Consider the following 20,833-nt stretch of genomic DNA (forward strand, 5'->3'; position numbering starts at 1 on the left):
TAAGAAAATGAAAGAGAAAGCACAAATTTAAAATTTCGTATACACATTCATTTTCAAAATAGTATAACTAGGGGACTTCAGAGATGGCTTAGCAGTTGAGTGCACTCACTGGCAGCTCTTCCAGAGGACCCCGGTTCAATTCCCAGCACCCACATGGCAGCTCACAACTGTCTGTAACTCCAGTTCCAGGGGATCTGACACCCTTACACTGATGCACATAAAATGAAAAATTAAATAAGATTATTTAAAAAATAGTATAACTAAATTCACTTCAAAATAATACGAAAGGGGGAAAAACATAAGAGGAAGCTGCTGCCCACCTCCAAATGCAAATAATCTTACAGAGCAGAAAACCCACCAGAAAGAATCGAGACAAGGGGCTGGAGAGATGGCACAGTAATTAGACTTCCTGAGGACCTGAGTTCAATTCCTGACTCTGACGTTGGATAGCAGCTCGAAAACTACAACTCCAGCTCCAAGGTATGATGCCTCTTCTGGCCTCCATTGTCTCTCTTACACACACACACACACACACACACACACACACACACACACACACACACACACAAATATTTAAAAAATTGTTATAAACTTGGATTATCTAATCTGAGTAAGCCACAACACGCATCTGCCCTTTGGTTTATTCATACAGATAGTCAATAACCTTTATGAAGATTACAGATATGTAAGGTAACATTAATTTTTAATCCTCATGTGATAAAGTTAACAACCATGAACAATTAAAGCAATGGCAGGTATCTGTGGGTTTGGATGAAAAGATACAAAGATTATAAATTAATTTATGAATGCCAGAATTAAACTAACTCAGAGGAAAGATAAGCTCACCTTTGGAACATTCAGGTCTGCTATATGTGCTAAGAGAATTCTTCTAGATTTGTTCCTGATCTCACAGTTATGGGTTAATAGTGAGATCGTGCACGTTACCTTGTAAATAGTCACAGCTACTCACTTAGAGTGGTACTCCATTGTCACAGAATAGGGGAAGTTGACAGGGAATGACTCAAGGACAGCTGATGAGCAAAGAGTGCCTTTGGTCATGGCAAGGAAGGACAGGGCCAGTTTGGGAAAGCTCCAGCTGGGTGTTCAGTTTGACATTTTCTGTGAGGAGCGTGGTGACTACAGAGGTCTGCATCGGCTGTCAAACGCCTGAGAGATTTTGGGGAAGGGAAAAGAAGGCATTCTGAGGGAGAAAGAAGCCGCTGACCATTGCCTTGCTGGGCCCTGGCATGCCATGGAGCTTCCCTTTTCCATGAGGAATCAAGCCAGGCTGGACTGAGGAACTTCCTCATGAGCTTTTAAAGACTGTCACTTTGTTCCAACACAGACCAGTCCTGTCAGATACCCTGGAAATGGGATCCAGACTTTGTAGGATTGAGGAACACAGGCCATAACCTCTGCTCTCACCCAGATTGCAGGAAAGTAAGAGACACATTCAGATCACAATGAATAGTTACAAGAAAATGCACTTTCTAACCTATGTCCATAACACATAACAATGAGCAAGCAATTAGTGTCCAGATGAACCTCGGCTTCTTTGTGCATGAATAATAAATACACTTGACTGAATACAGGCACAGGATGATATGAAAGGCATTACTGAACTGTACCAGCATTTGTGTTTCTTACCAATTCCAAATCTAAGAAATACATGCATGGCATATTTTAAAAATCCAAAACAGAAATACTTTTATTTTTGTTTTTTAAATAATTTATTTTAACTCTGGGAGCTGGAGTTACAGGCAGTTGTGAGCTGCCACGTGGGTACTGGGAATTGAACCTGGGTCCTCTGGAAGAGCAGCCAGTGCTCTTAACTGCTGAGCCATCTCTCCAGCCCCACAGAAACACTTTCAATACAAACTATAATTCACTGTGAAATGATAGGTATTTAATTTGTCACTGGAAAATATTGAGCACCACAGGATACAGGGCAAGGGGATGTGCTAAAGGAGAGGAAAAGGAAATTCTAAACAATTGCTGCCAGTAGCACCAAAACTGATGACTATGAAGGCGATATAATTCAACTCCTATAATGAAGTCATGTGAATGAGGCCTTCAAAAGTAAGGGCCGAGAGAGATGGCTCAGTGGTTAGGAGCATTGATTGCTCTTCTAGAGGACCTAGCACCCATACGAGGGCTCACAAACATCTGCAACACAAGTTCTAAGGGATCCAACGCCCTCTCCTGACCTACACAGGTACTGCAGGCATGTGGTGCACTGCCGTGTATGCAGGAAACACATCTATACACATAAAATAAAGGAATTTTTAAAAAGTAAATCAAGCTCTCACTCATATGATCTGGAATCATGAAGTTCACCAAATGGAGCAAGGGTTTTTAAAATGCACACCCAAGGTGCTGGCCTTATCAGGGGTCTGTGAAGCCCTGACATTGTGTGTAAAGCACATGTATGCCCATATGTTTGAATTCCTTTTCTGAATCAGGAATCCCTTTGGGAGGTGGGGGTTGAGGCAGGAGGGTCTCATTTGAAACTCTTACAGGTTTGAAGCTAGCCTGTAAGATAAAATAAAATAAAACCCTGCCTCACTAAAATAAAAAAACACGGTGCTGGAGAGATAGCTCAGAGGTTAAGAGCACTGATGGCTCTTCCAGAGGTCCTGAGTTCAAATCCAAGCAACCACATGGTGGCTCACAACCTTCTGTAATGAAATCTGGTGCCTTCTTCTAGCATGCAGGGAAAACACTGTATACATAATAAATGAATAAAATCTTAAAAAATCAAACAAACAAACAAACACAAAATCTTTGTTAGCCTCAGACCTCTTCTTAGGAAAACAAAAGTTTCTAAGTGCATTAAAGCACAGAGGATTGCAACACACAAAAACTGAGTTACAATTATCTAAGTGTTTCAAGTTCTAGCCCGGTAATAAATATACTTAATCAATCAGCATTAAATGACAAGATCTTGTTGCCTATAAAGAGAGTTATAGCAACAATCTTAAAGAGCTGTACTGATAAAGAGCTCAGATACTCTGTAGTATCTGCAACAGCATTTAGTGATACGATGTACAAACATCTGTGGTTTCTATTGGCAACATGGTTATAAATACTATAGTTTCTTGTTGCTGCTTTTAGTATGTTGAATTTCAATTATAGGTGTAAAATACACTCTCCCCTTTTAAGTTTGAAATGCTGAACTCTCTGGAGTTTAGTGAGGAAACTTGGTCCTACATCAATGAGCCCTCTTGAAAAGCCTCCAAGAGGGTGGGGGACCTAGCCAAGAGGCCCCTGCTGCTCAATAACTTCATGAACTGGTCGTTGACCCTAAAGATGGCTACAGAAAGCAAAGGGCTCTTGGACACAGGACAGCAATGGAAGGCTCTTCGGAGCTCTGCAACTAAAATTCATATGCATTTATTATTCATTTTGCACACTTCTAGTGTTCTGCATAATTCTTTAAAAATGTTCAGCAAAGTTGATAAATCAGAGGGGAGGAGACAAAAAGAGAAAACAAACCAGGGACACAAAATGAAGTGTCACTAAAGCTCACGAACACCAAAGACAAAGTAAGCCCCGAATTCAGCTCTGGGCAGCAGCCTAGCATGCATCTGGAAGCAAAAACCTGGGGAGTCACAGAATTCAGAAAAAAAAAAACACACACACACATTAACCTCTTCATTAAGACTGACCCCCGACCCCCATGGATCTTTATAGAAATAACACTTTACAAAATGGGCTGGCGAGATGGCTCAGTGGGCAAAGGCGTCTGACCCAAGCCTAACAACTTGAGTTCAAGTCCCAGGACAGATAGTGGACAGTGTGAACTAACACAACTTGTCATCTGAACTCTATACATGACAAAGAACTTCATGCACCCCATAAACAACCAACAAATAAATAAATAAATGTACTTTAAAAAAGATAATCCCACAGATCTCTACAGAGAGAATATTGTAATTAATGAACCTGAACAACACTAACAGGAAACAGGAAAAAGGTTCATAAAAATTCTAAAACAGCATATATCTTTTTAACTAATCAAAACAGTGGCAATGTAGCAAGGCTGATAAAGTCCAGCTCTGCCCTCAGCTCTCCAAAGGCAGCCGTCTCCAGCTGAGCACTAATGTCCTGTAGGCCTCCTCATCAGAACTGAACACAGAACCCCCAGCAGCCCACAGCAGGAGGTGGAAAACACTTCTTGAGGTATCCAACAGCATATGTCCTGAGCTTTGCAGGAGTCACAGATTTGGTGACAAACTGCTTGGAGAGCAGCTGTGGCTATCTTAAAATGAGCATCCTGTGTGCCAACGAGGTTTATTTATAGACACGGAAATTCTCATTTCTCACATGTCTCATAAGCTGTGAATCATGGAGGAAGCCCCTCTTTGATTTTTCCTTAAACCTTCTAAAAATAAAGAAATACTGAGGCCACCAAAGGAAGTAAGGGGCTGGATTTGAACCACATAAAAATAAGCGTCATTAGGTGAATCGATCCACGTGATTATAACAGTTTGCAACCCTGGGCCTTCTAAAGAAAGCCAGGCCATTTCATGGTTCACTTCACGATGAACTTAAGTACCGATAAGAAGGGCCCTTCATTATAGACGCCATCCTGATATCTCTAGCTTCTCTCTGTCTGAGAGGAAGTGTAGGCTTCTATCAGCCGGCTATTTGCTTCATCTTTTTAATTCAGTGTCCTCATCTATGACAAGTGATCTCGAAGTGAACCCTTCACAGAGAGCTGCGGGGGTAACTAGTAAACTGCATGAATAGAGCCTTGACAAGTATGATGAAAAAAAAAATATACCCAGAGGAACCCGGCTCTAACACAAGGGGACAGTTACCCCTGTGGAAACACAATACACTTCAAATTGAGGCTCCTGAAATGTGTGACTCCCTTTGCACAGAGGGTTCAATAGGGATCAGAGTGGCCCCCAACACTCACCTCTGCTGTAGGCTGTATTGTGTTACCTCTGTGTATTTGCTTAAGTTTTGTTTTTTTTCCAATTGGTTCTGTTAATCAGGCTGTGTATATGACATGGGCTCCTTGAACCACATAAGATTACAATTCTTTGCTGAGCCCGGGAAATGCCAATGTAACCTCCAGGACATCCCAGACAGGCCCAGAGCTAGTTGGCTTTTGGGACCTTGTAACTCATGAATGCTCAACTGTAAAGCACTTACATAATGAACAAGGCAAGGTCTAGAGTTACATGTAAGTTGCAGCAGTTATTTGGAAGTACACTTATTCTTGAGTACATGCATTCATTCACAGGAACAATAAAGCCTTGTACTACTAAGGTGAAATGGTGAGTTTGAGTCCAAAGACTACTGTTTCCAAACCTAGCCACCGGGCCTTATCCAAGCTAACATTTATTGCCAATTAATGACATTTGCTAAAATCCACATCTTCTGAAGTTTATACAACTTTCCAAATAGTCCCTGAGGAAAATCATTTTCTGTGTGACCCTCATCTTTGAAATGTCTTGACTTCGTTAATCTGTATCCACAAAGACAAAATTGAAATGTGTGTTTTAAATAACCAAATAGTATCCATTCTCACAATTGTAGTGTCTTTTACATCTGTCCTATTAACTGGGAGGGTCGGGCTGGTTGAAAACAGAACAAATGAATCTAAGAATGCCAACTACTCCACAGATTACAGTGAGGAAGAGCTGGGACACTTTATGGAAAGGCCCTGTACAAATGTTACGGCCCTTCTCCTACTTAGCCAAGCCCATCAGATTTGCCATGTGCCCTTCCAAATCCCCAGGGAGTTTACATTCTCAATGGACTTAATAACACAAGGGATGTCCACAGCACTTCGTGTCAACACTGAGGGGGAAAAATGAAAGATGTTAACCCACATTTCCTCATTTACTTAATGTGGCTGTACCAAGAGGATGCATCCTTCTGGTAGACTTTTGTGTTCCATTGTGAATTCATGGGCAGTGAAAGTCAATGTTTACACAGTGGCCACTATTCCTTTCATTTAAATAGTACAATTCTTCTCCAGCAAAAACTCCAGTTTTACTTCCTGCAATATACTCAGCCACTTCCCTCTACAACAAACTCTTCCATGCTCTTCCACAGTGGGCTTTAAGGAGTGGGAACTTAGGCCAGCCTTGCGATGCGGATTCAGTATTGACAAAATACTTGAACTTCCCTGTACTACGCTAGAAGAAAATGATGCCCCCAAATTTCTCTTGCAAACATTACATCAGATGCCTTTTACAAACCCGTGACTTCTAGCAACTCTTCACTGCTTCCCAGTGAAATGGAAATAGATCTGGTGGCCTGAACTCTTAAGCCTTGCATTCCGGTTGGGTCAAATTTTTACTGTAAAAAAAAAAAAAATCCACTGCTGGTCTAGTTTCTAGTTTCCTTTTATCATCTATAAATTGTGTTTGGCTCACTTATTGCCAGCTTTCATGGAAACTAACCATTCTGTCCATATTCCCCGAATACTAGCAAAGCAGTAAGGCTAAGCCATAAAAATTACTGCCCATATCTGGAAAATGTATTCAGTTCTGCCACCCTGAGAAAGGAGATGTGTCTGATCGTGGGAACAGAATATATCCACTCATTTATAGCATTTACTCTTTTAAAAAAGTGCTGAGGGATGCCTTTTAATTTGAATTCATTATTATTGTCTTGAGATATCAGGGGTAAATAGCTGCCAAAATATTGTTCAATGAGGCGGTAATATATCCTAAGTTATCTGAGCCAACTGGGCTTGCTACTTGGCATGGGGCCTCACTCCCTCTGTGACATTAACAACTTAATTAGGGAGAAGCTAGCAAGCTCTTAGCTGCTTCTGTGAGTGGCTCTAAAGAAGTACTCACTTCAGCTGAGTAAGCTCCCTCTGGACTGTTTGTCATCCACTTGCTGGTGGCTTGGTAAGGACTGAGCGAACTAATGTGTACAATGCCCCAGTATTGGTGCCAGGTAAATAAGTACTTAATAAATACTGGTTAAAAAGATAGATCACAGCAGAGGCAAATTTTGTATTGTCACAAAACGTGTTCAAAAAGTGAAACTCCAGATAAACATGCAGACCCCATGGTTAGGATTATCCAGCTTTTATTTGCATGGCTCATTTAAACCAAGGGATGGATATGAATGTTTTTCTTTTTCTTTTGGGTAGCCACTCAAAACACTGTGGTAATAGGGACCCAGTGGACTGAGAGCTGTAATTACTGATATAAATGAGGGGGAAAATACTCTTTGGGGACTCAGTGAACTAAGCAGATATACCCAGGGGCCTTGTGACCACTGTCATCAATTTCCTGATGCCTATTGAACCTGGGAAACAACAGCAATGGATGGGTAAACAGATGACTCTAATCAGAGGTTTAAGTGTATACCTGAACTCAGGCCAGCTTTTGCCTAGTATGATTTTATCTGTACTGCCCATGAGGCAATTCTCTCTCTCTCTCTCTCTCTCCCTCTCTCTCTCTCTCCACCCTTCCCTTTCCTTCCCTTTCTGACAGGGTCCCAAGTATTCCAGGCGTACCTTGAGCTTCCCACCCTCCTGCCTCCATCTCCTGAGGGTTGCCATTGCAAGCTGTTTTAGCGCCAAGCCCAGTTTTGCAGCACTGACACAGGGGCTAACCCAGGACTTCCAAATGCTTAGCAAGCACTCTAGTAACTGCACTACTAGCTCTGATACCTTTTTTTTAGATTTAAAAAAGTGAAAAAAAAAAAAAGCAATCCAAAATGGCTTGAGAGGGTTTAAGGATGTGTGAATATACTTTTTCTAAAGACAAACTGGCTCGAATATTTTGGCATTGCCAAACCACATCTTTCAAATACTGTACTTTGTTCTGTATTTCTATCTCCAGAAGATTAGAACAAAGTGCTAACCTTGAGTGGGGAATGTATGTGACTCACTCACTGATAAATCAATGAGGAGATAATATTAATATTTATCTTATTTATAAAAAACATTTCTTGGTGACTAGAAGTCAAGACAAAATTGTAGGGAGAGGGTAGGGCTACTTTCAAAGGACATATGATAAAGAGAAAAGTACTAGGCGTATGCTGTGTAGTCAGGATTGCAGTCTAACGTGATGTCACCAAGATGGCTCCAGGAGCTAACAAAGCTTTTGATTGTTGTGCATCAGCTGTAATACAAGACATTAGAGGTTGATCCTTAATTTTCTGTAATGTTATTATTCCTTGAAAACACACACACACACACACACACACACACACACACACACACACACACACACACACACAGTAGCTAGCTTAAGTTTTGTTTAGGACAGACTGAGAAGATTAATGAGATTCTGTCTCAAAAGGTAAGAACAGAGAGTTCAGCTCAGTAGTAGAAATTTTGTTTTCTTACCCTGCATGAGGCATTGGATTCAATCCTTCACAACACACATGTAAAATTTAATTTAGTAGAAAGAAGGGTTAAATATATAAGGAAAGTCAGTTGGAAATTATTGCTTTTCATTCGAGCCCGCTGCAGAACTCACGGGGCAGAAGGCTCACAGGTCGTAAGGATTGTGGGTGAATAGGGTACAAGCATCTCACTTAGAAAAAAAGGAAATGCCATGTTTAAAGTAGACGTAGGCCATTTGGATGGACTAAAATCTATAAATAAGGAATGTAGGACTTCAGTTGCTAGACTCAATTGTGGCAAGTGGAGTTCCTGGCTTAGTCATGCCATACATGTTTGCTTAGTCAGCAGACAAATACATAAATGAGACCTTGACAGGAACCTAAAAGGGACAGGATAAAGACCTTGGGAGAAAGGGGAGCCATACACAGAGGACTCTTCAGCAGGGAACTTAAAAGAAAATCACTAATTTTTAAAAAATATTTTGGCTTGTGTGTGTGTGTGTGTGTGTGTGTGTGTGTGTGTGTGTGTGTGGTATGTTTGTGTTTGTGTGTGTGTGTGGTGTGTTTGTATGTGTATTTGTGTGTGTAGTGTGTGAATATTTGTGTGTGTATGGTGTATGTTTGTGTGTGTCTGTGTGTATGTGTGTTTGTGTGGTGTGTGTGTGTTTGTGTGTATCTGAGTGTGTTTGTGTATGTGTGTGTCTGTGTGTCTCTCTGTGTCTCTTTCTCTCTCTTCTCTCTCTCTCTCTCTCTCTCTCTCTATCTCTCTCTCTCTCTCTGTGTGTGTGTGTGTGTGTGTGTGTGTGTGTGTGTGTGTGTGTGTGTGATATGAGCATAGTTGTCCATGGAACAGAAGATATTGGGTGCCATGGAGCTATAGGCTGTTGTGAGCCACCTGATGTAGGTGCTGGGCACTGAAAGTGGCTCTTCTGGAAGATCAACAGGTATTTCTAACAGCTGAGCCACTGACTCTCCAGCCCCATCATGAACCTCTTAAGTTGCTAGGTTTATTGGAAATTGTGAAGACATAAATTGTCCATACATCAATCAACAGTGATTGGAGCAGGGTATAGATACAGGCTAAGAAAAGTAATTGTAGTGTTATTATGCTGTATATAGTTGCTTGGTTGATTAAAATTATATATATATATATATATATATATATATATATATATATATTTGGTGACAGGGTCTCACTGTGTAGCCCCGCCTGGGTTGGAACTAGCTTGAACTGGCCTTGAACTCACAGTGATCCACTTGCTTCTGCCTCCAGAGTGCTGTGATTAAAAGTGTGCACCACCATGCCTGGCAAAATTGAAATATTAATAATGAAATATGTAAAGCATATATTGGCTAGTTAGATAAAGATAATGCTAATCCAGCATAGAAATGAACATTATGAATGAAGCAGCATTTTATAGACTACATTTAGATAACTGTTTTAGGAACATTTCACAGCAGACCACGTTATTTTCTTTTTCACTACCAACGCTAACATTTGTACTAGACAAAGAGAGCTTAGACTGTAGTTGCACTTTCACAATACTGATTATTGGAAACCAACTTCAGCAGCAAACTTGCAAACACAGGAAGAGTTGTCACAGCCACCAGGGCACACTACATACACCAGGCATCATCAGGGGCTAGTTACATACCTTGCACTTTTGCATGGAAAGAGAAGAAAGTTTCCTATTAGGTACCTATTTATCCTAAATTGGGGAAAATAGTGATTGGGGAAGCTGGATTGTGAAGGAAGAGCAAATTTGTAATAAATCCTAGGTTTAAGACAAACCAGTCAGCCATCTGGGAAGGTTTTGTTTAATCTTTATTAGAAAAGAGGCAATGGGAGCTCAGAGGACAAAGTGACACAGAGAAGGAGTGGAGCTGGGCTCCTCCGCTAGGTTTGGCAGACAGGAAGACCATTGGCTTCAGGTATGCTGAAGGGTTAGGGCATTGCTGTGTTTCTGATCTTACAGGGAAGAGTCCTCTGTGAATGTCAACTGTCCCCAGTGCTCCTCAGAGTCCCAGCACAGCCACAACAGAGCAGAAACTGCCACCTGCACCCCTGAGCATAGTGAGGAAGTGTCAAGGAACTTACCCAGCTCCACCTGCTTTCCCTAGAGTCCCAGGGCTACACCAGAGCAACACAGTGGTGTTACAGGCTGGGAGAAGAGAGGTGTTGAAACTGATGAGATGACAACACGAAGAGTATGTCAGGGAATGCACATCTCTAAGAATAAAGGCCACCAAGACCACCAAGACTAGATGGACAACCCCAACCCCCAGATGGACAACCCTCTTTTCCTTTGTAGAGGAAAGAGAATTCGATTTCCTATTTCTGACTACCTAGCTGACTGAAGGTCTCTGGTCATGGAGTATGCCCTTTTAAGAGTGACACGGTGGAGGAACATGCTGGGGAGATGACTCATTGGTTAAGAGCACTTGCTGCTCTTACAGAGGACCAGGGTTTAGTTCCCAACACTCATATCATGAAGCTCACAACTGCCTGTAGCACCAGTTCCGGGGGCTCTGACATTCTTCTCTGGACTGCACAGACATGTGGCATATACTCACACAGGGATACACAGATACACAGAAATAAAAATAAAACAACTCTTTTGTTTGTTTGTTTGAAGACGGTCACAGGTATGCTCAGATGCATGCAGGACATGACGTGTTAGTGATTATTGGAGTTGAGAAGAGGCAGGGGCATGTGTCTCCAGCAGTGATGAGTTAGCTGTTAGGTTTCAAAGCTGGGACAAATGGCTTGAGGTGCCTGCATCCTTCAGTCCCTACCCGTTACAGGGTCCTCCTGCCTGGATCCACCCACCCACCTACCCACCCCGGAAACTCTCCAGCCCAGGGGGCTGGGCTGCTCTTCCTATGTAATCCAACCATTTTGGTTATTCAACCTCTTTGTACCTTTGGGCCTCCTGGCTGCCGCACCTGGTCCCCCCCCCTTCTCTCTCTTCCCCTCCTCCTCTTCCCACATGGCACAGTTCAGTCCGGTTATGTCCACTCTGGACTCTGACTACACTCTCACAGGTATCTCCAATGAACCTTCCCCTCCACCATATCTAGGAGAGGCCGTGTTCCTTTCATGTTTCCTTTCATTTTTATTGTTTTCATTCATTAGCCTTCTATAGATAATAACTGAAAGTGCTTGTTACAGTGTAAAACACTCTAATTAAAAACAGAATATAGATATGGAATGGAAAGAAACTACCAGGCTGAAATCTGGAACAAAGTGGGAACCCAAAGAGCAAGTTTGTGGGCACTTTTTTCCTCATGGGGCGTATTTGCTGACAGGAACATATTTGCACTAATTGCAGCAGCCTCATTAGCAGAAATAGAACAGAAATCAGTGTGGGACGCATGCGTAAGACCCCTTTCCTGTTACAAAGGGCTTCTACGAGTTGTGCCCTGAAAATAAGGGTGAACCAGGAGAAAGCCACCTTCTAGCCCTCTGAGGGCAGCAATGCTGGTGTACAAAAGGCGAGCTAGGGTGGGCAGAACTTCTTGTAAAGGCTGCATCCACAAGGTAGGCCTTAGGTGCAAACTCTAATTCATACCACCTGGGTGGTATTTCGAAAAGACTGAGGTTATGTCCTAAAGATTGCAGACCAGGAGTGAAGCCAGGATCAAAAGCAAATTCTTCCTGGAAAACGGTGTGCAGCTTCAAAGTCTCTTGGGAAATAATTTTTAGGGGGCAATAATGACAAATCCCTAGCCCAAAATGAGCAAATATACAAGAATAAAACAAAAAGCGTCAAGTATCAGATCTACTAAAAAAGCACATTTTAAGTTGAGGCCCTGATGAGTTTTGTAGCTGTGAATTCTTTCATTCTACATGGTTCGGGCACTTTCTGTGGGCCAAGCAGTATTGCAGGTGCTGGGCACACTGCTGTCTCGGCTGTCACATGAACAAATTGCCTGGGCACTAAAGGTCTGGGGACCTGCCATCTTATTAAAGCTTATTTACCTTGACTTTCTGAGGTCTCTAGGGAGTTACAACCACAGCCTAGTGGGTGTCCTTAGTGTTTAGTGGCAGAGTTTGAAATAAACAGAAGTCTCTTAGGGCTGAAGTTGACATCACTGATTCCTTCCTCAGAATCTCATTCCCCAAGGTTCCACGGTTGAGCTAAGCCTAATTATGCTCGAAGAAAACCATGGAGCCATGCATACTAGCAGGAAGGTGATAAAAGACAAAGATAGCTAGCTCAGAGACATAAACCTCAAGGGTAAATATCTCTGAGTTTGTGACGGTCCAAGCAGGTGACCTATTATTGCAAATCATAGCATGAACTGGAAAACATTGATTTTGAAGGTTCATCTGGAAATAGTCAAAGGCAGAGGAAGGGTGGAGGAGAGTTAGACCAATATTTAGTTATACGTGGTCTGCTTGTCTTCACCAGCGTGCTAGCCAAAAATACCAATAGTACAACATTTGACTTACTGAAGTGTGTTTGTCTACCCAGGTTTTCACAGGGAGTATTCAAACTGTAGCCCCCATATACCTGCATTTGTTTCCTCTTGTTAAACATTCTAGCAGTTGTCATTTACTCAGCCCCCAGTAACCCGTGCTTTTTTTAGTTATGCCAAACCACAACAGTACAGTCTAATGCTAATAAAGACAGGAGTCAGCTGCGAACGTGGCACAGACCTCTAATCCCAGCATTCAGAAAGTGAAGCCGAGAGGATTGTGAGTTTGAGACCAGCCTGGGCTACACAATAGGATGCAGTCTCAAATGGTAAGAATAATTAAGTCGCTCTTATCCCATTTTACACATGAGAAGACAATAGTCGAGAAGGTCACTTCCCAAAGCAGGTGCAGAAGAGCCTGACTGTTAGTTTTACCGGTTCAACAGACCTGAAGTTAAAAACGTGCTCTGCCCACATTTCTTCTCTCCTGGAGATGAGGCTCAGTAACTTTCCAAGGTGAGGGGGTGCTGTGGGGATGAGAGAAAGCCTAGTGTATTGGAGCACACAGCTCTAGCTAGGGCTCCACCCAGAGATTCTTCATCTACACATTCATGTCTTGACTTAGGCAATGTCTTCAACTGGTTTTAAAAGTAGCTACTTCCAAGAAAATAAAGCACCAATTTTTGAATAATGAAAATGCAAAACATTGCTAGAGCCACCGAGAGCCCTCAGGGTCTTAGTGACCCTTGCATGCATTCACAACACCTACTTGTTTCACCTTTTAGAAAACAACGGAATAGCTCAGTTGTAATTTTCAGTTGCCAGAGTATCACAACATAATCTGTTCAAGAAGAGAGAACATGGCTTGGCCTTCCCTTCTTTGCTGGTCTCTCAGACAGCCTGCCTTTCCTTCCCCAGGTATCTGTGTATACACGGGATAGGGCTAGAGATTAGCCAGAACTAGAGTTAAGGTCAGAAGAGAGATGTGACTGACATCTATTTCTTTGTTTCCATCGTAAAGATGGCTGATACAGAAGGGGTGGACGACTTTCCTTTATTAAAAGAAGATTGGTTTGTTTTCTAGAGCTTATGAATCATCTTCATGCATTCTTTCATTTAGTCTTTACCATTTACTGGTCCTAGACTGGTATAAGTGTGAAAGACAATATCCACACAGTAAATAGGCAGAAACTTTGAGGAAAAGAAATTTTGTTGGGCTGGAGAGATGGCTCAGAGGTTAAGAGCACCGACTGCTCTTCTGGAGGTTCTGAGTTCAATTCCCAGCAACCACATGGTGGCTCACAACCATCTGTTATGAGATCTGGTGCCCTCTTCTGGTGTGCAGATATACATGGAAGCAGAATACTGCATACATAATAAATAAATAAAATCTTTAAAAAATTTATCTAAAAAAATTTTGTTGTTGACAAAAATTTGCTAATGCAATATTCAGGTTACTTTGTTACATCCTTACTTAGTCATCAGCCCATGTCTTCCTCTCAGGTTTTCACACTCACCACCATCAGGCACACAGAAGGGGCCCCACAAACATCTGAAGTTATTGGGGTGGCTGCTATATAAATCCACTGTCCTCTACTGACCAGAAATCAAAAGCGACATAAAGGTCTCTTCAAGTCCATGAAGGAAAGCCCTTACCTAGTCTGCCTCTGATGTGGCAATACTTGTTTCCTAAGTAACCGATGAGTTCAGAGGTCACGTGTGGAAAGGTTTTGTTCTGTAAGGTGTCAAAACCCAGTTTGAGTTAACATTGACAGTTAATTTCACGTGCACCCACAGCCAGCCTGTGACAGGACTAACAGCAAATCCTGGGCCATTTGGGAATTTGGGATAGTTGTTGGAAAATAACTGTTAGGCTAAGGGAAAGTTGGGAAATTCTGCTTCAGTTAGCTCTTGGGTATTAAATGATCACTGCCTCAGAATGAAGAAGAAAGGAGGAGGAGGAGAAGAAGGAGAAGAAAAAGAAGAAGAGAAGGAGGAGGGGAAGCACAACAACAGAAAATAAACTAAAAGTTTCAAATTGTGTAAACACAAAAACCAAATGCTTGTTCTCAAATTCCTCCCTGGTAACCGCAGGCTCCAGGAAAAGGCCCTGCCCTCAGCCCCGTGCTTCACAGACTCTTTCTAACTGGAGGTGTGAAAAGGAGAGTTCACTTTCTGACTGATGCTTGACAAAGTTCCTCCTAGGAACTGGAAGTTCTTGAGGCAAGTGAGGAGGTGAGACTAAAATGCAAGCGACATAAAAAAACAAAAACAAAAACCAAAAAACTGACTGCTACAGCAGAATACAGCACTTGGCACCTAACAAGACTTTGATCAAGAGATGCAGGAGCACAAGCCACAGTCACAAAACACATTACATAAGTTACTGAGGGTCCCACTACTTTGAAATTACCCATCAGAGGCAGCTGGATTCCAACTGTTGTCCCATCCCATCGTGATGCCACCTTCCTCCTGGACACTCTTCCTGGTCCAGTATGTCCCCCCACCCCAACGCAGAGCACCCATATTTCTGATTGGCACGCCTCCAGTTCCTGTCTGACTCCTCTACTCTCCTTTTCACTTGTCCAGCTCTCAGCAACACTCTATTCCTCAAGTACACTCGTGAGTAGCAATAATACCAACCATTTATTGAACACCTACTACACGCCAAGTATATGTTTAATTGTTTGAGGACTTCCCATTTACTCACCGCCACAACCATTGGAGGCATGCAATGTGGTGGTTAGTGGTCAGTGTTCAGCAGCGGGTTAGCTGGGTGGGATTTTATTTAAGGCTTGTAAAAAGACCACATCTGAGGTGACCCAAATACTGTCTGGAAGGTTTCTTCTAACTCAGAAACTATGGTTACTACTGCTTTCCCTCCACTTTTATTGGGGCACAGTGTCATTTTTAGGAATGCAATGTCAATTTTAGAGTTGTTACGCGGCAAAGAAACTTTAGTATGCCCTCATCTTTCCGTGAAAAGGGGAACTGCCCAGATTCGCTGAGAAGGAAACTGCAGCCTCTGGAAACCCTCCCCTGATTTTCCTTATCAAACGGAGCTCCCCCACCCCCATCGCATGCCGATAGGGAGATAATCACACTTGAGGGTTAAAGCCTGCCGGTATGGAAATGCAATTTCTTCCAGTTAGCCTAGATAATTGCAGTTCTATGAAAGTCTATCATTAGTCCACCCCAAGAAGGGTCCAAAAGTTAGAAGAACCCCGGTGGCTGTCGTTGACGCGTGGCCAGAGATCAGACCTGGCAGAAGCTCAGCCCACCACCCACTCTGCGCGCGCGGAGGTCCTGTGGAAGACAGGGGGGTGGACAGAGACTGGAGGCAGAAGGGACTTTCCTTCTACCGGGTCCTGTTTTCTGGTTGGGACCCACTTCGCAAGCTCAGGAGGGCTCTGGAGGGCAGGGATTGGCGGTTCCCAGAGGCACCCGGCAGCTAGGGGCTCCCCGAGCGTGGCCCGGGGAGGGGAGCGCGGATTTCGCCCCAGTCCCTGCACGTCACCGGGCACCCTTGTCTTCCCTCCCGGCTCCGGAGCCTCCCGGGGAGGGCGGGACCCACTGCGAGTCTACAGGGCAGGAGGGGAGGGCCAGGCAGGCGGCTGGCAGCCTACCGTCTTCTGCTTCTTGACGCCCGACATGCTGCGGCTGTGACGGAGCCCGGGTCCAGGGCGCAGAGACGCGGATGGCGGCGGTGGCTGCCGGGCTCCAGGGAAGGAGGTATAAAAAGGCTCCTCAGACACGTCGCACTTCCCTTGACCGGCCCCCTTCTCCTACTCCTCCTCCCGCCGCGCTCCTCTCCGCCCCGTCGGCTCCGCCAGCAGCGCCCAGCCCCGGGGACCCGGCAGCCGCCAGGGCGGGGTTCCCCGCTGGCATCCCGCCAGCTCAGGTCTAGGACAAACTCTGGACCCTGGGAGCATCATTCACAGTTCACTCCATCTCGTATCCTACAAGAATCCCCGGGACTCTGGGGTGTACTGAGTTCAGGGCGAGCACATTTGAGGCCACCCGTCTTGCTGCTGTGGAACTCGGAACACCAGTGCCTGTTCTGTACTTAAACCTTATGGATGCTTACTCTGCACTCCCGGGAACCGTGACTTATTCCTCGCGTGCCACCATCGTGGCCTAGCTTCGGGCAGCTTGTCCTTTCTCACCATTTGGCAAATGAGGTTACTGAGATACTTAGACTTTCCTTAGATTATATTCCAAGAGAGGGGATTCAAACCTGGTGCAAAGTGTGAATCCCCCCCCCCCCATCACCATTACAGCAAAAAGAATAGAAAACCCGAAGTTCGTGAATTAATTGCGCTTGGCTTTGTGGCCCGGGGTCCTGTCCAGCCCACAGTGGCACAGACCCATCAGAGGACTTACTGTTCCATGTCACAAAAAAATAGTGTCAAGTCTTCAGACCCAGACCCAGACCGGGAAGGCTGGACAGTGGCAGACCAGACACCAAGCTGCTGTTCATTCCCAACATTTCCCTGCAGTGGCACTTCTGTTGGTGGGAAGGGCTCAGAGGAGGATTATGGCTTTTAGGTTTTGTGAGATGCCATTCTCTGGAAAAACCCAGGTGTTAGGGACAAGTAATTTGGAGAGGAGCTATGTTGACCAGCACCTTTGGGAGCAGTTGGTGGGTTTCCTGTACCATGACTCCCTGCCTGAGGACACAAAAAGGCCTATAAAACAGTTACCTAGAAGGAACCAAGAAGGCCCCCCAGGTCCCTGCTTCTCTAACCCCACCGTCCGTAAAAGAAGTTTTCTCTAGAGGTGAGGGAATTTTTCTTTTATACCTAATTTGCTTCTAAAAGATGGTCAGTTTTCTTTACATCTGGGGACTTATTTACTGGTGTCCCTTCTGCATGACAAATGACAAAGAAAAATAAGCCAAGAGTCAGACTTTAAAAGGCAACCCTCTGGTTTGTAGTCTGGAGGCATCTGCCAACTTATTTTCTCTTCATTTTGAGGAAACTGCAAGCACCTCTTCACAGCACAACTGGGGACAAAAAAAAATGGGTTTGGATTTCGGTTCTATACACAGGCTAGCAGCTATCAATTATATATGAGGTTTAAATAGCCACATCCTGCCAGTGTCCCATTGGGGAAAATTCTTTTATATCAGATGCAACCATATCTTGGATCTTGTTAGTCTTGCCCTAAGAGAAGGTAAATAAAGTGCAGACTGAGAAATCATGCGACTTGCATTACTGTTGTGTTTTTATTTTATTTCATAAAGAAAAATTTTCAAAGATGAAAGTTGGGGTAAATCCTTAAGGCCTCTTCCTGGAAAAGAAATCTTCATTGTCCTAGATTACGAGAAACTTTGGGATCATTTACCTAATTCTTCTCTCTAGCAGTGTACCTCTGACTCTCAGAAAAAAGGAAATAATTGGAACATGATCTCTAGTTAGAGGCAGAATCTAGACTCAAATCCAGGACTCCCCAAATGACCTGACACTTACGTCACTAAGATGACTAGGACAACTATTTAGACACACCATGATAACCCAAGTTTTTTCCCAGAACAGTCAATTTTCAAGTACCGACTTTGAACACATATTTTGTTAATCTCTTAAAGATGAAGTATTGCAGGTCTCAGATCCCTTGGATCCAAGCCAGGTGGTTGTGACCCCTGAACATCACAGATTACTAGTTTAGTCAAAATTAGCTCGGGAATTCACTTAAAAACAAAAACAAACAAACAAACAAACAAAAACTTTCCTTTTCATCCCACTACCTTTTTTTTTTTTACTCCTATAAGACAGCATCTGGTGAAAAGACAAGGCCAGCCAGAAGCTTAAGTTATACTCAAGCTTCTGCCTCAAAGGAACTGGAGGGACTCACTGCGGGCAGGGGAGGGGATGCATTTGGCACAGTCTTCATAGCCTGTGTGCCTGCATCCTCTCCAAGACTGCGTTCACCACCATGGACCACATTTTCTGTATATACCACTCACAACATTCACATGAGGGCCCAATTTTGCCTGTTTCTTTTCTTTCTAGAAACTGGTGAGGCTTGAGTATCCTAGTCAATCCCTTTATAGTTTAGAATCAGTCCACTCCTCCAAAACATCAGGGGAAACTCAAAGAATTCCAGTTGGTGAGTATTTATGTCACAGGCTCCCCAACATATTTTAGGGGTGCTCAACATTTTAGTTAGGAATCTAACAAGGAGACACCACCCATGCATGGTCATGATTAAGGAATTCAATCACATTGCCCCCTCGTGGCTGTAATGCATAAGTGTTTGAGGAAAACCTGAATTGTTGAAACTCTTTATACAAACATAGGTAGCATTCCATTCATAAAGAAGTCCTGTCCTTCTGTTCAACTATGTTCATAGCAGCATTATTTGTAATAGCCAGAACCTGGAAGCAACCCAGATGCCCCTTAACTGAAGAATGGATAGAGAAAATGTGGTACAATGGAGTACTACTCAGCAGAAAAAACAAAAACAAAAACAATCGAATCTTGAAATTCGTAGACAAATGGATGGAACTAGAAGAAACCATTCTGAGCAAGGTAACCCAGTCACAAAAAGACAAACATGATATGTACTCACTCATATGTGGATTTTAGACATGGAGTAAAGAATGACCAGCCTACAATCCACACTGCCAGAGAAGCTAGTAAACAAGGAGGACCCTAAGAGAGACATACATGGTCCCCTGGAGAAGGGGAAAGGGACAAGATCTCCTGAGGGGGAGGGGAGAGGGAGCTAGGAGAATGAGAAGGGGAGAAGAGGAGGGGTGAGGAGGACATGAGGGAGCAGGAAGGTTGAGCTGGGGGAAGAATAGAGGAGAGCAAGATAAGAGATACCATAAAAGAGGGAACCATTATAGGTTTAAAGAGAAATCAGGCACTAGGGAAATGTCTGGAGATCTACAAGGATGACACCAACTAACAATATAAGCAACAGAGGAGAGGCTACCTTAAATGCCCTCCCCTGATAATGAGATTGATGACTAATTCATATGCCATCCTATAGCCTTCATCCAGCAGCTGGTGGAAGTAGAAGCAGACACCCACAGCTAAACACTGAACTGAACTGGAATTCAGTTGCGGTGAAGGAGGAGTGATGAGCAAAGGTGTCAAGACCAAGCTGGTGAAACCCACAGAAACAGCTGACCTGAACAAGGGAGAGCTCTTGGTCCCCAGATTGATAGCTGGGAAACCAGCATGGGACTGATCCAGACTCCATGAATGAGGGTGTCAGTGAGGATGCCTCAGAAATCTATGGGGCCTCTTGTAGTAGATCAGTACTTATCCCTAGCATAGGAATGGACTTTTGGAGCCCATTCCACATAGAGGGATACTCCCTGAGCCTAGACACGGTGTGTGTGTGTGTGGGAGGCTTAGGCCCTATCCCAAAGGATATGACAGACTCTGAAGACCCCCTATGGAAGGCTCACCCTCCCTGGGGAGCAAAAAGGATATGGGATAGGTAGGGTGTTAGTTGGGATGGGGCAGGGGAGAAGGGGAGAGCGGGGGAACTGGGATTGACATGTAAAACAATCTTGTTTCTAATTTAAATAAAAAATGGAGAAAAAGAAGAAGTCCTGTCCTGTCACTTCTGAAAAGGCTTCCCAGAAACAGGCAATAGCCAGGCAAGACATTTATAGTCCATGAAAAGAAATGGATTCTCTCTATTCTGGTCACTTCAACTAATAATACATGTTTGGAACAGGTAAAAAATGATAAAGGCATGCCTTATCCGTTTTATTTTGACTTAAAGCACATACATGTCAAAAATACTTTGAAGGGCTGTGGGCTTCTATCATGGTGTGGGGTCTACTGATGGGAGTTTACATACTGCCCCATTAGATAGTTACAATAGTTTCCAATTTGGAGTTGCATAAACTGGAGCCTACAATTAAGAGCATTTGGACCTGAAAACATGGATCTGCAGGTGACTGGAGCTCGGGGACCTGATGCCCTCCTCTCACCTCATTGGGCAGCCCCCACCTGATGGGGGATGTCCTTTTGTATGCTGTGAATATAGTTTCTCTTATTGGTTGATGAATAAAGCTGTTTTGGCCAATGGACAGGCAGGATGTGACCAGGCAGGAAGT

General features: G+C 43.6%; 1 protein-coding gene across 1 annotated transcript in view; it reads right to left on the reverse strand.

Annotated features, from left to right (window-relative positions):
- Positions 1–16,551, reverse strand: part of Papss2 (3'-phosphoadenosine 5'-phosphosulfate synthase 2) — an 82,160-nt gene extending 65,609 nt beyond the window's left edge. The window contains exon 1 of the mRNA XM_027406398.2: positions 16,380–16,551. Within this exon, the coding sequence (XP_027262199.1) occupies positions 16,380–16,406 (27 nt within the window). The 5' untranslated portion in view covers positions 16,407–16,551. The remainder of the gene's footprint in view (positions 1–16,379) is intronic.
- Between the last annotated feature and the right edge of the window lie 4,282 nt (positions 16,552–20,833).

The sequence above is a fragment of the Cricetulus griseus genome, chromosome 3 (genome assembly GCF_003668045.3).
Source record: "Cricetulus griseus strain 17A/GY chromosome 3, alternate assembly CriGri-PICRH-1.0, whole genome shotgun sequence".
Taxonomy (NCBI): Eukaryota; Metazoa; Chordata; class Mammalia; order Rodentia; family Cricetidae; genus Cricetulus; species Cricetulus griseus.